General features: G+C 42.0%; 1 protein-coding gene across 16 annotated transcripts in view; it reads right to left on the bottom strand.

The window, feature by feature from the left end:
* The window catches only part of SLC4A7 (solute carrier family 4 member 7), a 113,816-nt gene that overhangs the window by 53,817 nt on the left and 44,111 nt on the right, over nucleotides 1-15,888 (bottom strand). For 2 of the 16 annotated variants that reach the window (XM_081164339.1, XM_081164340.1), the window contains exon 1: nucleotides 12,026-13,300. The exons of 8 other annotated variants lie outside the window; for them this stretch is intronic. In XM_081164339.1, coding sequence (XP_081020465.1) covers nucleotides 12,026-12,073 — 48 coding nt within the window. In that variant the 5' untranslated portion in view covers nucleotides 12,074-13,300. 6 more of the 16 variants (XM_081164350.1, XM_081164344.1, XM_081164337.1 and 3 more) reach the window with 6 other exon arrangements.

The following is a 15,888-nucleotide window of genomic DNA, read 5'->3' as shown; positions in this document are numbered from 1 at the left end:
AAATAGAATGGAACATTTTATAAACACAGCCTTAAAAGGCTACACCACAAAAGGATAGCTGTTTAACGAGTGCATTTTTTACAAAGCCAAATTTCAAATCTGCACATTTGCTATACCATGCATAAATATACAGTAATGCAAGGCTGAGAAGTATGACGTAACCTTTACAGTTGAGGCTGTTTAATTATTGTTTATAATACTTATAAACCACTTCAAAAAATTTAAATCCCAAAATGATATACAAAAGTATATGTATGTGTGTGTGTGCACGTGAGCAAATATATATTGTCAAACTTAAAACAAATTGTGAATTCCCTTAAAAATAAGAGTTTTTAGATACTATAATGTCAACTAATAAATCGAATGATGGTACATCATCAGCTTTCAAAGGAGTGAAGCGGGGTGGGATGAACACACAGAGACACACATATACCTTTACAAGGTGACACACATTCTGGACAATGTCAGAAAAATTCAGAAGCAGTGCTGAACATTGGTTTGTGTTTGTCAAGTGAATGCTCAGTCTTTCATAAGTTCCTACAGATGTTAGAATTATTTTTGTTGAAAGCTTTCAAATATCACTTGCCTCCTACTTCTACCTAGACCAATGTGGTACTGCAGCAACTACTTCTCCATCTCCTCCAAAGAAACCCAAAACAAAAAACCCAGAGAGAAAAAAGGTTTTAAGGCTGTCACAAAACAATACAGGCATGATAGGAAGAATAAAAAAGCCTGGTTCTGAAGTCCTCTACTGATCCACATACAGTCCTCATAGCTGTTCACAAACCAATCATTTGTTAAGAGTAAAGGAAATGACAGAAGGCCCAAGGCATTCAGACAATTTTCAAACCAAGGAAAAAGACTGTTTTTGAAAGCTAGGTCCACGTGACATTGCTGTGTTCATTTAATGGAATAATTGAGTTGTTGCCACTGCCAACCTTAGTAAGTTGACTTGCACACTTTTATTCTTATCTGCTTATACTTATCTACTGAAATTATCCCAGTATGAACTTCTGAACCAGAGTGAAGGTTCTTGAAAACAAGTATTTAAAAAGTGCTAAAACAATAACAGAAGGAATATGACATACACAATTTCATACAGGGTAACTGACTTTTGGGAAATGTTGCTCATTTTTGTCCTGTCTTTTAATATATGCCAATTTTGATATACAGCACAAGAGTAGAGTGATAAATGTGATATATAGTTTATAAATGAAATGCAATGTGTTGAACCACTTATTTTCAAACATATGTTTCTACTAATACACTATTTCTGTGAGTTTTCTTTGGCTTTACTCAAGTTTTTGAAATATATGAAATACCTTCATGTTGCAAGGTACTGTCCTAAACATTTGCAGGTACATTTGATGAACAACAAAATTATTATTTGTTTGTAGCATTTATGTCCCACCTTTTTCTCCAAGGACCTCAAGGTAGCATACAAGGTCCTCCCCACCTCACTTAATCCCCACCAAAACCCTTTGACGTAGGGTGGGCTGAGAGGCAGTGTGGCTTGCCCATGGTCAGCAAGTGAGCTTCATGGCCGAATGGGGATTGACAATTCATCTCTGTACAGTGCCAGTGCTTGCATTTCCTTTATGAAAGAAATGATTTTACACATTTCAGTTTTTAAATACTGGGTGGGCAGACTCTCCAGCTATGAAGTCAAATGAAAGTATTAATCAAATAGCACATGCACAGGAATTATTTCCAACAGTGTAAAAATATATATACTACTGATGTCCTTGGGGACATTATAAAGAACATTTCCCAATATGTAATTCAGAAATCAGAAACCCAAGGTCCATTCTTTGGTATGTGGGCTGGTACTAGGTAAATAGAGTGACAGACAGAATGACACAGGACCATTACCAGCTCTATAGGTAGGAAAATGGAACTAACAGTCCATTCTTTTCCATGTGGGCCAGTACTAGATAAAGAGGAATTTGGTTGTCAGGCAGAATGACACAGGACCAGCCCCATCCCTATAGGCAAATAATACAAAATTAATTTCAAATGGCTGGTGGTCACTATAATCAGAGACTGACAAGTGTGTGAGCAGGAACAGCTATATAATTAACTACACAAGCTCTAGTGAGTGAAATATGTAAAAATTTCCATTTTGGCCTTTGGGGCCCTTGCTGTTTAGCAGCATATAATTAGATTTGTAAAAGGTCTGATATACCCGCTAAATTGATTTTAGTGTCTCTTGAACTGGAGAGGGAAGTGGGGGAAGAACCATTGTCCTTCAATTCAAAACATGCCACTGCCTTGCCTAGGGTATTCAAATATAGGCAAGAGTAATAGCCAAGAGTAATTAGAAATTGCATATCATATAATCTGATTTTAAGAGTCTATTTTTCACTACACTAAGCAGCTTGCAGTTTCCAAAACGCTGCTTAAGTAGATTCCATTACAGATGATTAATTTAAGTGAACACTAGCAGCAGTGTGACTTGAAGAAAGATAGTGCAGATACACTGAATGCATCAAGTCTCAACAAAGAGTGAAACAAATAGATTTTGTTCTTATAGAACTAGGTCAATCAGCAGAAGCACTTTTTGGCATTTCCAGCTTGGTCCTCCTTTCATCACTGTGACAGAACATACTGTACTAAGCTACTACTACTTCAGGAGTTAGGAATAGACTCTGTTTAGCATAGGCCTGTGCCACTTTAGCTTTACACTCAGTAAAAATAAAGAGAACTCAACTCACAATGTGTGCCTCTGAAGTATGGCTGATAGTATATCCCAAGCTTTCCTCTGAACCAGAGTACAACTCTAGACCTCAATTTCAAGCATGTTCTTTTGTGCACTAATCTAAATGTCATACAAAGTGTCATATGAACTAAATGCATTCACCAGACATTCAAAATTTGAAAACAAGAGTGCAGTTCTTAATTGTTCCTACAATCTCCCCTGACTAGGCAAAAGTGATTATTGCCAGAGCAAACAATAAATTATTTTCTTAAGAAGATCATCAGAGCTGCTGAAGGAAAAGAACTGTCAGATAATGTCAGCTGCTCCTTTTCTCAATCTCCTGGCAACATAATGCTAGCCTCAAGAATAAGCATCTTTTACCCTGCTGATATTCTGACCAACTATGGAAGCAAGGCATTCCTCTTTTCTTGATTACAAACACACACTTTCACATTCATATAAATGGTCTCTCATTAGAAGATCATATGAAGCAAGCCTTGAGACTTTATTTCAGTATATTTTGAATCCAGAATACTGCATATGCTGTTCATCACTGTATTAAATACAGTGGTGCCCCGCAAGACGAATGCCTCGCAAGACGGAAAACTCGCTAGACGAAAGAGTTTTCCATTTTGGAGGTGCTTCGGAAAACGAATCTCCTATGGGCTTGCTTCGCAAGATGAAAATGTCTTGCGAGTTCCTGCAGGTTTTTTTTCCTTTCCCCCCCTTTTTCTAAGCCGCTAAGCCGCTTATCCGTTTATCCGCTAAGCCGATAAGCCGCTAAAAGCCGCTAATAGCGCTAATCCGTCAATGGGCTTGCTTCGCAAGACGAAAAAACCGCTAGACGAAGAGACTCACAGAACGGATTCTTTTCGTCTTGTGAGGCACCACTGTATTCTATTGAATCCCATTGCTCATGAAGAATTAGTATCAAGCAATATTTTTAAATCACCTAATTTTTGCTACCAACACTTAACTCTACAGTCTGAAGAGGAACCATCACGCATCCATATGTACCAGAAACAAAGAAGCAAGTAATAATTTGGAATCATTATACAAAAGCTATTTGAATGCCTGTGATATGCTTCCAGTCACATTCCAAACACATATTTTATACTCAAGCAGATATTTTAAAGAACACAATGACCCCACTTGCACTTAACACTAAGCTAAACCAGGGTTTGGCAGTAATGTGCAGGTTGCTGAAGCAAAGATCAAAGCTCAATTGCTCCTCGCTCAGGTGTTCTGTGCTCAGCCGTTCTGCTCTCATGCTACCCAGGGAAAAGCCATGATTTGGTAAAGCATTGCGTCTGAATGTTGGGAGTGAGACAAGCAAGTCACAAGCTGTAAAAAAAGTTTGTTCTTGCCTTATCACTTGGAGTTTGTCTGAAGGTACAAACCACAAGCCTGGGTTTGAACACAATGCTAAGACAAATCATGGCTCAGAAGGAGCACTGTGGCTGCAAACTTTGCTCCAACAACCTGCATGTATTCTCATTCATGCTAAGTCATGGTTTGGCTTTCTGTGCTAACTAGATCACTGCCTAGGTTCATTACCTGTTGCAGCACCCTTTCTGCTATTAGCACAAGTGCACTTCAATTTCCATAGATGTCAAACTAGTTAAGTTTTATTTGTAGTTGAAGTATGATCCGTGTATCCTGTCCACACACACTTTAAGTACCCCACAACACGCTGAAGGCTTTATATATGAAGAAAAGAATAGCTGTATCTATTCACAAGTATGGCTTATTGCCATGACCAAAATACTAGCTTCAGGAGTGCCAAGTGTGCGGTGTAATCTGACACATCTACAGTGGTACCTCGTTTTGAGTCTGTCCCGTTTAGGGTCCACTTCGTCCAACGTCCGTGGCAAACCCAGAAGTACTGGAACTGGGTACTTCCGGGTTTGCCGCATGCGCAGAAGTGCTAAATCACGCTTCACGCATGCGCAGAGCAGCACTTTGTTGAGTGTCCCTTTCATTGAGCATCCAGGGCTCCGGAACAAATCCCAGACGCAAAGGGAGGAACAACTGTACTCAGAAGTCAAATCAGAGACTCACAAAACTGTAGAGCTGGAAGGGATCCCTGAGGGTCATCTAGTCCAAATCCCTGTGCAGGAATCTCAACTAAATCATGCATGACAGATGGCCATCCGGCCTCTGCTTAAAAACCTCCAAGGATGAAGAGTCCACCACTTCTCATGGGAGACTGTTCTACTGTCGAACAGCTCTTAGTGACAGAAAGTTCTTCCTGTTCCTTATGTTTAGTGAGAATGTATATTCTTGTAGCTTGAATCTATTATTTCGGGTCCTAGCCTCCAGAACAGGAGAAAACACTCAATCCTCCATGTGACTGCTCTTTAGATACTTGAAGGCTGCTATCATATATGTTCTCAGTCTCCTCTTTACCAAGCTAAACAGATCCAACTCCCTCAACTGTTCCTCATAAGGCTTGGTTTCCAGACTCTGGATTATCTTGGTCAACCTCCTCTGCACACATTCCAGCTTGTCAATATCCTTCTTAAATCGTAGTGCCCAAAACTGGAGACTGTACTCCAGGTATGGTCTGTATGACCAAGGCAGAATAGAGCAGGACTGTTATTTCCCTTGGTCAGGACACTATACTTCTGTTGATGCAGCTTAAAATAACATTAGTTTTGTTGTTGTTGTTGCTGCTGCTGCTGCAGCATCCTACTATAGATTCATGTTAAACTTGTGATCTACCAAGATCCCTAGATCCTTTTCACAAGTCCTACTGATAAACCAGATGTCACAGAATCACAGAGTTGGAAGGGACCTACCTCCATTTTATATTTTTGCAGCTGGTTCTTCCTGCCTAAGTGTAGAACCTGACATCTGTCCCTCTTGAAATTCATTTTGGCCCAGTTCTCCAGTCTGTTAAGGTCATCTTGAATCCAGATAATGTCTTCAGCGGCTTTGGCTACCCCTCCTAGTTTGGTGTCATCTGCAAATTTGATGAGCACCCCCTCAATTCCTTCATCCAAGTTGTTTATAATTAATTTGAACAACAGGCCTAGGACAGAACCCTGAGGCACCCCACTTGTCAGTTTTTCCAAGATAACGAGTTAGTGAGCATTTCCCCATCTTCTCCAAGCAAGGGACCTAATACTTGATTGTTCTTCCTCTTGCTTTGAACATAGCCACAAAACCCTTTTTTATTTCTAACCCAGGGGTCAGCAAACTTTTTCAGCAGGGGGCCGGTCCACTGTCCCTCAGACCTTGTGGGGGGCCGGACTATATTGGGGGTGGGGAGAACGAATTCCTATGCCCCACAAATAACCCAGAGATGCATTTTAAATAAAAGGGCACATTCTACTCATGTAAAAACACACTGATTCCCAGACCATTTGCATGCCAGATTTAGAAGGGGATTGGGCCAGATCCAGCCCCCGGGCCTTAGTTTGCCTACCCATGTTCTAACCTCTCTTGCAAGCCTGAGTTCATTCTGAGCTCTGGCCCATCTTACCTTGGCTATTTGTGTATATTCTTCCTTCATGATTTCTCCTTTCTTCACTACTTACATCTCAGCTCATCTAAAACCTCCAACTGAGTTCAATGGGGCTTATTCCCAGGTAATTATGTATAAGATTACAGCCTAAAATGTTATAAATGAAGTCCTCCCTGGCTTTCCACATATTATGTGTATTTTCGTAACACAGGATTTCTCTAACCAAGATATGAGAGCAGTGCCCTCTAGTGCCTCTGCAACAGAACATCCTATATTTGTAAAAGCAAACTAAACCATAAACAACAAAAATCCTCACTGAAGCAGAGGCACCTCTAAACTATGTTTCAACTTGGTGAGATATATCATTATTTGGAAGTGTTTGTAAATGGCATATTCAAATATGTTAGAAGTCCTGAGCTGACACTCCCAGCCTTCATTTTAAAAAGGAGATGGGGTGGGGGGACAACAAGAACACATCTCAAAATTACCCAAGTCAGAAATGACAGAAGTAGAACGGAACATATTATGAGTGAGCAATTTTGTTCAAAGGTTTTCAGCAGCTAAACTGTTCTGAGCTACCTCTTGTCAGAATCTAACTAGGCAGGTCAAACAGTTTCTAACCATTTTATGCAAGCCCTAGTCCTTCACCTAAGAAATTCTTTGTTATTTTGCATGTCCCATCAGTTCCCCACTCCCCAGCCCTGCATCAACAACAAAATTAAGGCAAACACAGACACACAACAAATAATTCTGTAGGCAAGAAATAATTCTCAAAGATTCTCAATAAGGAAGTTTATATTTTCAGAAAGGCAGAAGGAAGTAGCTATACACCTCTATCAAGAGAACTTCAGAGCATTAGGCCTTGTCCTAGCAGGGACTACCAGTAATTTAGAATCCCCATGGGATGTAATAAAGATCGGATCGTCATCAGAAAGTCTGAAATGCTAGGTAGGTGCTTATATTAGAAAAAACTCCTTGACCTATGTACTGAATTTGAATGAATTGATGATGCTATTATTCTCCTCTGCCTCTCCTCTTAGGGCTTCCCTGGCATTAGCCTTCTTAATTCCCCTCTCTTCTCTGCATCTCATTTGAGGATTTTTTTTTTAATCTATCCTGCTTCTATTAAGATAAGAGCTTCTGTGCACTATAAAATATTCCATCACATGATTCTCTTCAGTGTAGTCCTAGACCTAGGCCATCAAATCAATATTAAGTTTTGTCATTATTTTCAGTGGGGTATCTGCAAGCTAACTCTTGAGCAAGATAAAACCAATACACACAGTGTCATATGTGGAGTTGTAATCCCATTCTTACACTTTTTATAGAGCTGCATATTATCTAGAATTGTGTGTACAATTACTTACAAGGTTAGCTAAAACTCACTCAAGGTGCAAAATAAAGTTAGAATTATTGTCAGGAACCATGAAATTCAGCTTAGCAAAACGTTTCATTCAAAAGGTGTCTTGATTAAGTCCTCAGCTAATACCCTTTCTTATTTTCACTAGTTTAGAAGCAGGCTAATCAAGTAGATTTGTTATTGCTAATGAAGTACATAACCTCAGTTTAGTTGGCTTTTGGAAGAGCCAATAAAAAGAACTAAAAAAATATCTATGATAATATTGCAACCAAATGTTTTAAGCCAAAATACTTAACTCCTGTGAGAATGATGAAGAACCAACCTCATAACGGAGTAATGACTGAATGTGATTTATGAAGGACAATGCCATCAGGTGACAAGTTTGTGTAATTCTATAGCAGGAAGCCATATGTACAAGCTATTTTGAGTTAAGACTTTTTTTCTGGCACACACGTCTGTGAAATCCTATGAACAGTCCCACTATTAGCTAACAAAATAAAACACAAGGCACAATATGCATATACAGGGAAGTCAGAGCAATAGCAGGTAGAAAATATTTCACCCAATGTATTTTCATCATATTTTTTGGTGGGGGGACTATTCCAGCTATATTCAGTTGTATAAACAAGAGCTAAATAGCACTGCACAAATACATATAGTTCCTTGCCTTTTCAGGATAGCCTTGCATTTATTAGATTTCAGTACTGCATTTTTAGACAGCTATATAAAGGCAGGCTTGACTTTTTGAAATATTAAATGGTAATTGTGTTGGATCAAACCAGAGGGAAATGTTCTACATTAGAATCTGAAGAATTCCATCCTTATCTCAGGTTCATTAAATGCTAGGAAATTATCTAGTTCACTTATTAGTTTCTTTCATGTTCTTAATCTCCAACGGAACAGAAAATAAATTAGCATGCAAGCAAAGAGAGGAACCCTCTTTCCAGCACGTTCATCCTTCCTTGTTCCACCTACTTCAGGTAACTCAAAAGGAGGCGAGTGCTGTGCTTACTAGTAGGCTATGGGGTGAAGTTCACCCCTTTCTCTCATATCCAATAGCCACCTGGTACAGCTAATTGCAACCATGGACACAGATGCACCTACATGAATCATCAGTGCAGAAGAGAATAGTAATAAATAATTAAAGCTATTTTAGTGGATTTGTTAGTTTAAGATTGATTATATGACCCTCAACAGATACTGTAGGAAGCTGTAGGCTCATTTCAACTGTTCCAAAAATACCCTTCCAGATTTCCAAGAACAGATTTCTGAGAAGCACTCAGGATGCTATAGATGTGTAGATTATAATATGCAGGATCCTACATATGTATAAGGTGCAGTAAGATTTGCTTGTCTTCCTAGGGCATTCACACTTAATGATTTATCATAAGTGTCGGATAAAATGTGATGTTGCCTATTACTTTCAAGGAATTTTCATATTAGTCGATAGGAAACCCTCCAAAAAGTTAGCATGCAAGACGCTTCATCAGAAGATCAACACAGATCCAACCTCTAGCAAAACATTAAATACTAATGCTGGCATATTCCACAGAAAGGTTGCCTGAGAAGAATGGTTAATATTACCTGTGAAGTATTATTAGTACTTGTAATACTACTGTGAAAGCCTCCAGATAGGTTCAGAAAACCTATACAGTATGTGGTGCTTCAAACTGTAAATGGTAAAAAAGGCCTGATCAAAAATCATTGCCACAAAGCAAAAAAGTAGGTGCAATTGAACATTCTAGAACTACATGTAGCTGAAGAGCTAATTGTTGCAAAAAGGAAATACGCACAGGTCTACATCCGTTTCATTATAAAAACACTTTCATATTAAAATAAATGAGTGCTCTTTTCTTCCCAGACAGGAAAAGAGAACTAGGCAGACCACAATCTATGTAAGCTTATGAGAACAGGGACCATTAACCCTCTCCATGATTGTAAAACCAAATCCAATCTTCTCTAGCATCTTTCAGTGAATATATCATAGTCTCCTATGTAGAAATATATCTTAAAAGTAAATGCAGCAATTCAATTTTTGTAGTCATGCGTTTCTCTACTCAAAAGATTAATGGGCCCCCACCTCCTTCAAGAAGCTGGAACGACCGTCTCCTCCTGTAATCTGTAAGAATTCAAAAGATGCAAAATTATTCCCTCAAAAACTATTATGACCAAAAACAAAACAAAATATATTTGCAACAGATCACTCATACTCAGCATGAGAGGATAGCCAAAGAGCGCAAGAACCCACAGGGTCAAAGGAACCACTGCAGAATCAGCAATCGGATCAAATGCACCCTCCCTTTCTTAGACACTACCCTTCCCAGAGTAACATTCTGCTTATCTGCTGTCAGACACTTACAAGCAACACTCAGATGAGGCAAGGTGGAGGGCAGAGGTGGTATATAAATGAAAGCAGTGCTAAGATGAGAGACCTGAATCCCTGCCAAATGAAAACTGCTATAACTGTGGAGTCTTTCCACACCAGAAGCCTTGGCAAACAACTGGGCAAGTAACTTTTAGAGATACACTCCAGGCAAAAAACCTGGCATGGTTTCCAAGTGTCACTTCTGTGTGACAGCTGGATATCAAAAAGATCAGACATTACTGTATTTGGATTTAAGGACATCTACTAACCACAGGAAAGGAACAAATCCTGTGGCTCCCCCCCCCCTTTGTTTGTGGCTGTTGGCAAACCTGAAGCTAAAGACTCTTGACTCTTTGTCCAAGAGATCTTAGGAGCCCTACTTTTGTTCCCCTCATCATAGATCAGGAGTGATAACTCTTTTTCTATTACTGCCTTTTGCGCAAGTTAGCATTTTTTATTATGCCACCTCCAATGTGGAAAAACCACACATTTGACATTTATTTACTTTTATTTAAATAGGCATACTCTAATTAATACATAGCTCAATACTACCCATAATGTAGTCTACCACAACTGTTTTACCGAAAAACGAAAAAATAGATCACCACCTTTCTACATAGATTGTATCGAACAATTTGCTGTAGATGTAGATCCTAATGTGCAGCAATCAAGTTAAATCCAGTACTTAAATTGTTTGCCACATGGTACTAATACATATTACTCTTCAGTGAACAAGCCAAATGATGTAGAGGGAAAGCTTTTACACTAGGTTGTTCACTCGCTTAACTTCGTTTGCTATCAGAAGAGCTCTCCATCTTCTAGTGCCATTTGAAACTAGATTATCTGCCCCGGCACCGTCCCAAGGAACCTTGGGAATGAACGCATCCTTAGCAGCAGGACAAAGTCATGGAAACACTCAATAAAAATCCTGGCTAACTCATCTAAAACGCAAGGGGGCAAAAAAAAAAAATCTGTGATGAACCACTAATGTTTTTTTTCCCTAGTACCACTTTAAAAAGCAGGGAAGGGTGGGGTGGCGGGGAAGAGACAGACTGCGCCTCATTTCACCCCCAGCCATGAAAGGAAGTAAAGTGAATCACTGCTGAGTTATCTGCCACTTCCTTGAGCTCTGAGGACAAAAGAGCTGCTTCGGGTTAGCCATGTGTTTGCACTCACAAAGGACTCAAGAGGAGCAGGAGGACGGAAGGCAAGCAAGCAAGGCATCTCACCGGAGATGCCCCTACCTCGCCTGCTGCACTGTGCCCAGGACACATGTCCTTTTATATTATTATTATTATTATTACTATTACTATTAGTTCCCATAGGACAGCAGAGGCCAGCCCTGACCCGCTGCAGCCTGCCCACTATGTATCCTCCTTTACCCCGTTTGACACTTCCCAGCCCGAATGAAGGGAGCATGTTAGAAGGGTAAGAGGGAGAAGGGAGGGAGTGGGAGCTTCGAACAAAGAACCAGGCTCCCCCCTCCCCCTCCCTCTCTGCCCACCCCTCACCCTATCAAGAGCTCTTGCCTGAACAAAAGCAATGAGCCCAGACCAGCAGGAGCTGGTTGTGGAAAGGAAGGAGACGCGCGCCTCCCTCCATTTCCTCACACGCGCCAAGTGGAGGATTCATTCGGCGGAGATGATGCTGAAGCGAAATGTTTCCATGAGCAAGAAAACCGCCCGCCTCCCCCGCCCCCCTCAAGTCTTAATTCCATCCACGTGTCACAACAGTATTGCTCCTGTGGTTGTTGTTGTTAGTAGTGTTTGGCTGCGGAGATGAAGGGGGGGAAAGAGGAAGCGCGAAGTGACACCTGTCGGTTTGTGTGTGTGAGGGGGAGACTCGAGACCGGAAAGAAAAGAGCGCCTGGCTTTGTGTCGCCTCCTCGGGCATTAATCCGGCGCCGCTTGCCCGTCACAGAGCCAGGGAGCCCAGTGAGGCGCTCGGTGGGGCTCCGCCCCCACAAAGAGGCGCAGCGGCGGCGGCGGCAGCAACGGCCGCCCGAGCCTCTCAGCCCAGGGGAAAGGCGGGAGAGATAAAGGGGCGCGAGCGCCTCCCTCCACGTCCCCCCCTCCCTCCCTCGCGCGCAACCGCCAACTGCCATCCCGCCTCCTCCCGCCGCTCTTCAGTTACCGTTGTGAGTAGCGGTCTCATCTGCTCCCCCGACCGCTCCTCCTCCATGGTGCAGGGCTCAGGAGGAGAGAGGGTGGCTGCGCTGGAAGGAATAATAGTACTGGTACTACTACTACAAGCCGGCACTGTTCCTTCTTCTGCCGTCGACGTCGGCAGCACAACGAGGCTCCTGACTCGGCCGGCCGCTTTTTTTTTTCTTCCTTTTTTGCTCTCGCCGGGAGCCGAGCCGGCTCTACGCTTGGCCGCGCCCCTCGCCCGCCTGCGCGACTGGCAGCAGCGCCGACCAATCGGCGCGGGAATGCGGCTCCTCCTCCTCCTGGGCCGGAGGGATGACGCGAAGGCGAGGCGGCTCTCTCGCTTCTCTCTCTCTTCTGAGGCAGAGGGGGATTTACGGCGCGACCTTCCTCCTCCTCACTCAAGGGGAGCCCTTCATGCAGGGCGGCGCTGCCTCCCCGTCCCCGCCCCATGCACGCTGCTGCTTAGAAGTAAAAGTCCCTCTTGAGTACACAGAACACACAAACACGAGAGAAATCGAGCGAGGGGGAATAAATTGCTTCAGGGGGTTGTCTGAATAGGCGTCGACGGTGCTTGAGAGGCAATGTGGGGCGTTTTTAACCACATCCCTTCGTGGTCCGAGGAAGAATGAATCGCTGTGCGCGGCCCTTGGAAGCCGCTCAGGCAATCTTGCTTTCGTAGTGTTTAAAACGTACCCCTTGAGGGGAAATAAAAAAATAAAACATGCGGTCCTAATCCATAAACAACTATGGCGGATGAGATCATTAGGTGTGTTCCCCGCAGCCCCCATAACGTTAAATGGCTGCTTCGGAAGCTGAAGTAACTCGGTGGATGAGTAGGAGCCTAACGGTGTGGTCCTACATACGTGTTTGTATTCGGAAGAAGCTGCCTCCGAGCCCTCCACCCTCTTGCTCTTCAGCCCAGGGGGCAAAGTGAGGCGACGGCCTCAGGCAGTAGGATGCACAATGGGGCAGCAGGTCCCCGTGCAGAGCTGAGCCTCGGAGAGGAAGGGATCAGATGCACACAGGAATAAAGTGCATCCATATAGGAAGAAGCCGATGTGGATATTTTAAACTGAGCCATATTTCAAGGTGCAGATATAAGCAGTGGTTTCTTTCTGGGGGGATGCAGGGGGACGCATACCCCTAAACATTTTGTGAATCTAAGTTTGGCCTCATTGAGGGGCAGTATTTCAATATGAGTGGGAAAATGAGAGTACCCCTAAACATTTTTTAAAGGGAAAAAAAGCACTGGATATAAGGTTGCCAGACGTCCGGAATTTCCCGACATACCCAGAACACTGTGGTTGGAAGCAAAGTCTGGGCAAAAATCATCCAAAAAATAAAATGGGGGAAATCTGGACGTAATGCTACCCATATTGCCAGTGTTTTCCTCCATTCCACCCAATAGTTCCTACGTTCACCTTTTCATTTCCAAAAATGCACTTCTTAATAAATATTATTCACAAATGATATGAGAAAGGGGGTGGGAAGATTGATAGGGCATGGGAAGAGAAATACCTATTTAATGAAGCAGCTATGTATTAGTTTAATATGATTCATAATACCACACTTTAAGATGCACTTTCTAATAAATATATGACTTGAATGAAATGAGAAGGGGGAGCAGTGATAGCCAGGACTTGTGATGGAATAAAAAGCTGTGTAATGAAACAACTATGTATCAATTTAGTATTATTTAATAATGTTAATGGCGTATTTTAGAGTATAGGGGCTTCACGGGGTATGTTGACCAATACAGTAGTGACTTGCTCAGTAAACTAAATGGTTGAACGGAGAATTGAACCTCGGTATTCTGGGTCAAAACCTAATATTTTAACAGTACACATCAGTGCTGCTGGGTTTATATATGCAGTACCTAAGCACTGCATTATCATAATTAATTAATTACAATACTCAGATCAAAATTCAAAATGTATTGCATTGTTTCCTAAGTTCAAGGTGTCACAGGAACAGCATTGCACAAGATAACATTCTCTTTCCCACGAGAGTCTGTTTTGGGAGAACATGTTCTTCCCACACATGGACTCCTTGCACTGCTTCAGGGAGTGACCTCACTCTTAGCAGCTGCACAGCCAATTTACAAATGAGTTTGGACAACCTTTTGGCTCAGTACAAAGCACCCAATTAAGTCTATGTCAGTTCTCTAAATGTTTAAAATGTTTCCGGAATTAATGTTTCCACTTTGATGCCATAAGTTCTCTGCCCATCAGAACTTCTCCGCAGCCTTCATTTAGAATTCATAATTCTGTTAAATTCTCTTGGGAGCTGGTATTGTTAGCATGCCATGGGTCTTGGTCAGTGGTACATAAAAGACGGATGTGATCAATACTCTCCCTGTTGGATCAGTATCCATCAGCTTGCCATTATATGTATTTATTTATTACATTTATATATGCTGCCCTTTCTGAAAGGAACTCAAGGCAAGATATATAGTTCTCTCTCCCAGCACTAGCAGTATCATTTTATAATCACAGCAACCCTGTGAGATAGGTTAAGTTGACAGATAGCGTAACTGACCCTAAATCACTCTAATGAGCTTCATGGCTCAGTTCATCATCAAATGCAAGATTGGGGAAATGCTGAAATCCAACATTTTCAAGAAGGAAAAGAAAAAATGTCCAAATTCTAAGATCTGCTTTTGTCCACAAATAAATTTTCAATGCAAATAGAACTGAAGGCTGTTGTGCCCACAGTAAACACAACATCAGAATCGCATTTCAGTCTCAGGTGTTTCATTGGTATTACAAGTAGTGTGAGGAAGGTTGTATGAATCTGAACTTATGATATGGTTTATCTCTATAAATCGTGGCATAAGTATAAGATTGACATAACTAATTTGACATGAGACCCTCCATGATGAACTCCTTGGTAACCTGGCCCAAGCCGCACTCCAGGCATTCAGGAATATTCTGAGTTCACACACACCTGACCTAAAGATCAACATATGCAAATATAGGATTGCCAAATACAGGATACTCATCTCTTCAGTGGGATCCATCCACACAATGGTAAGGTGAATTAAAGACAGATCTCAGACAGAGATGCCTAGGTTTAGATAACTGTTCGCTATCACAAGTCTTTCACCCTTTTGTTAAGCAAACAGGAACAGGATTACCAAAGATGGGCAAAGTGAGATATAGGCAGGAAAATCTGGAAGGGATTATGGAAATTGTAGGAATCAATCATTTCACATACCCATCTTCTATACACTGACATGCCTTGGCAAAAAGGTATTTGAAAAAGCATTAGATTCAAAGGCTAGTAGGCTTCATAGCTCCAACAGGACAGAACATATCCACTGCTCCCTAGGAGTCTGCACACTTCTGCTTTGCCTTAAGGACAGGCAAACTTTCTTTCTCCCCCTCCCTCCTCCTAGTGTGGGTTTATGGCAAAATTGTCATGCCCATGCTTCTGTAGGCCACATGTGGTGCTGTGGTCTAAACCAATGAGCCTCTTGGGCTTGCCGATCAGAAGGTCAGCGGTTCGAATCCACGTGAAGGAGTGAGTTCCCGTTGCTCTTTCCCAGTTCCTGCCAACCTAGCAGTTCAAAAGCACGCCAGTGCAAACAGATAAATAGGTACCACTGTGGCGGGAAAGTAAACCGTGTTTCCATGCACTCTGGCTTCCATCACGGTGCCCCGTTGCACCAGAAGCGGTTTAGTCATACTGGCCACATGACCCAGAAAGCTGTCTGTGGTTAAACGCTGGCTCCCTTGGCCTGAAAGCGAGATGAGCACCGCAACCCCATAGTCACCTTTAACTGGACGTAACTGCCCAGGAGTACTTTACCTTTTTGGCCTTTAGAATAGTTAGGGAATTTTTTGT

The sequence above is a fragment of the Podarcis bocagei genome (assembly GCF_964188305.1).
Source record: "Podarcis bocagei genome assembly, chromosome: 12".
Lineage (NCBI taxonomy): Eukaryota > Metazoa > Chordata > Lepidosauria > Squamata > Lacertidae > Podarcis > Podarcis bocagei.
Note: the sequence above shows the minus strand (reverse complement) of the source record. Positions and strands in the feature narration are given on the sequence as shown.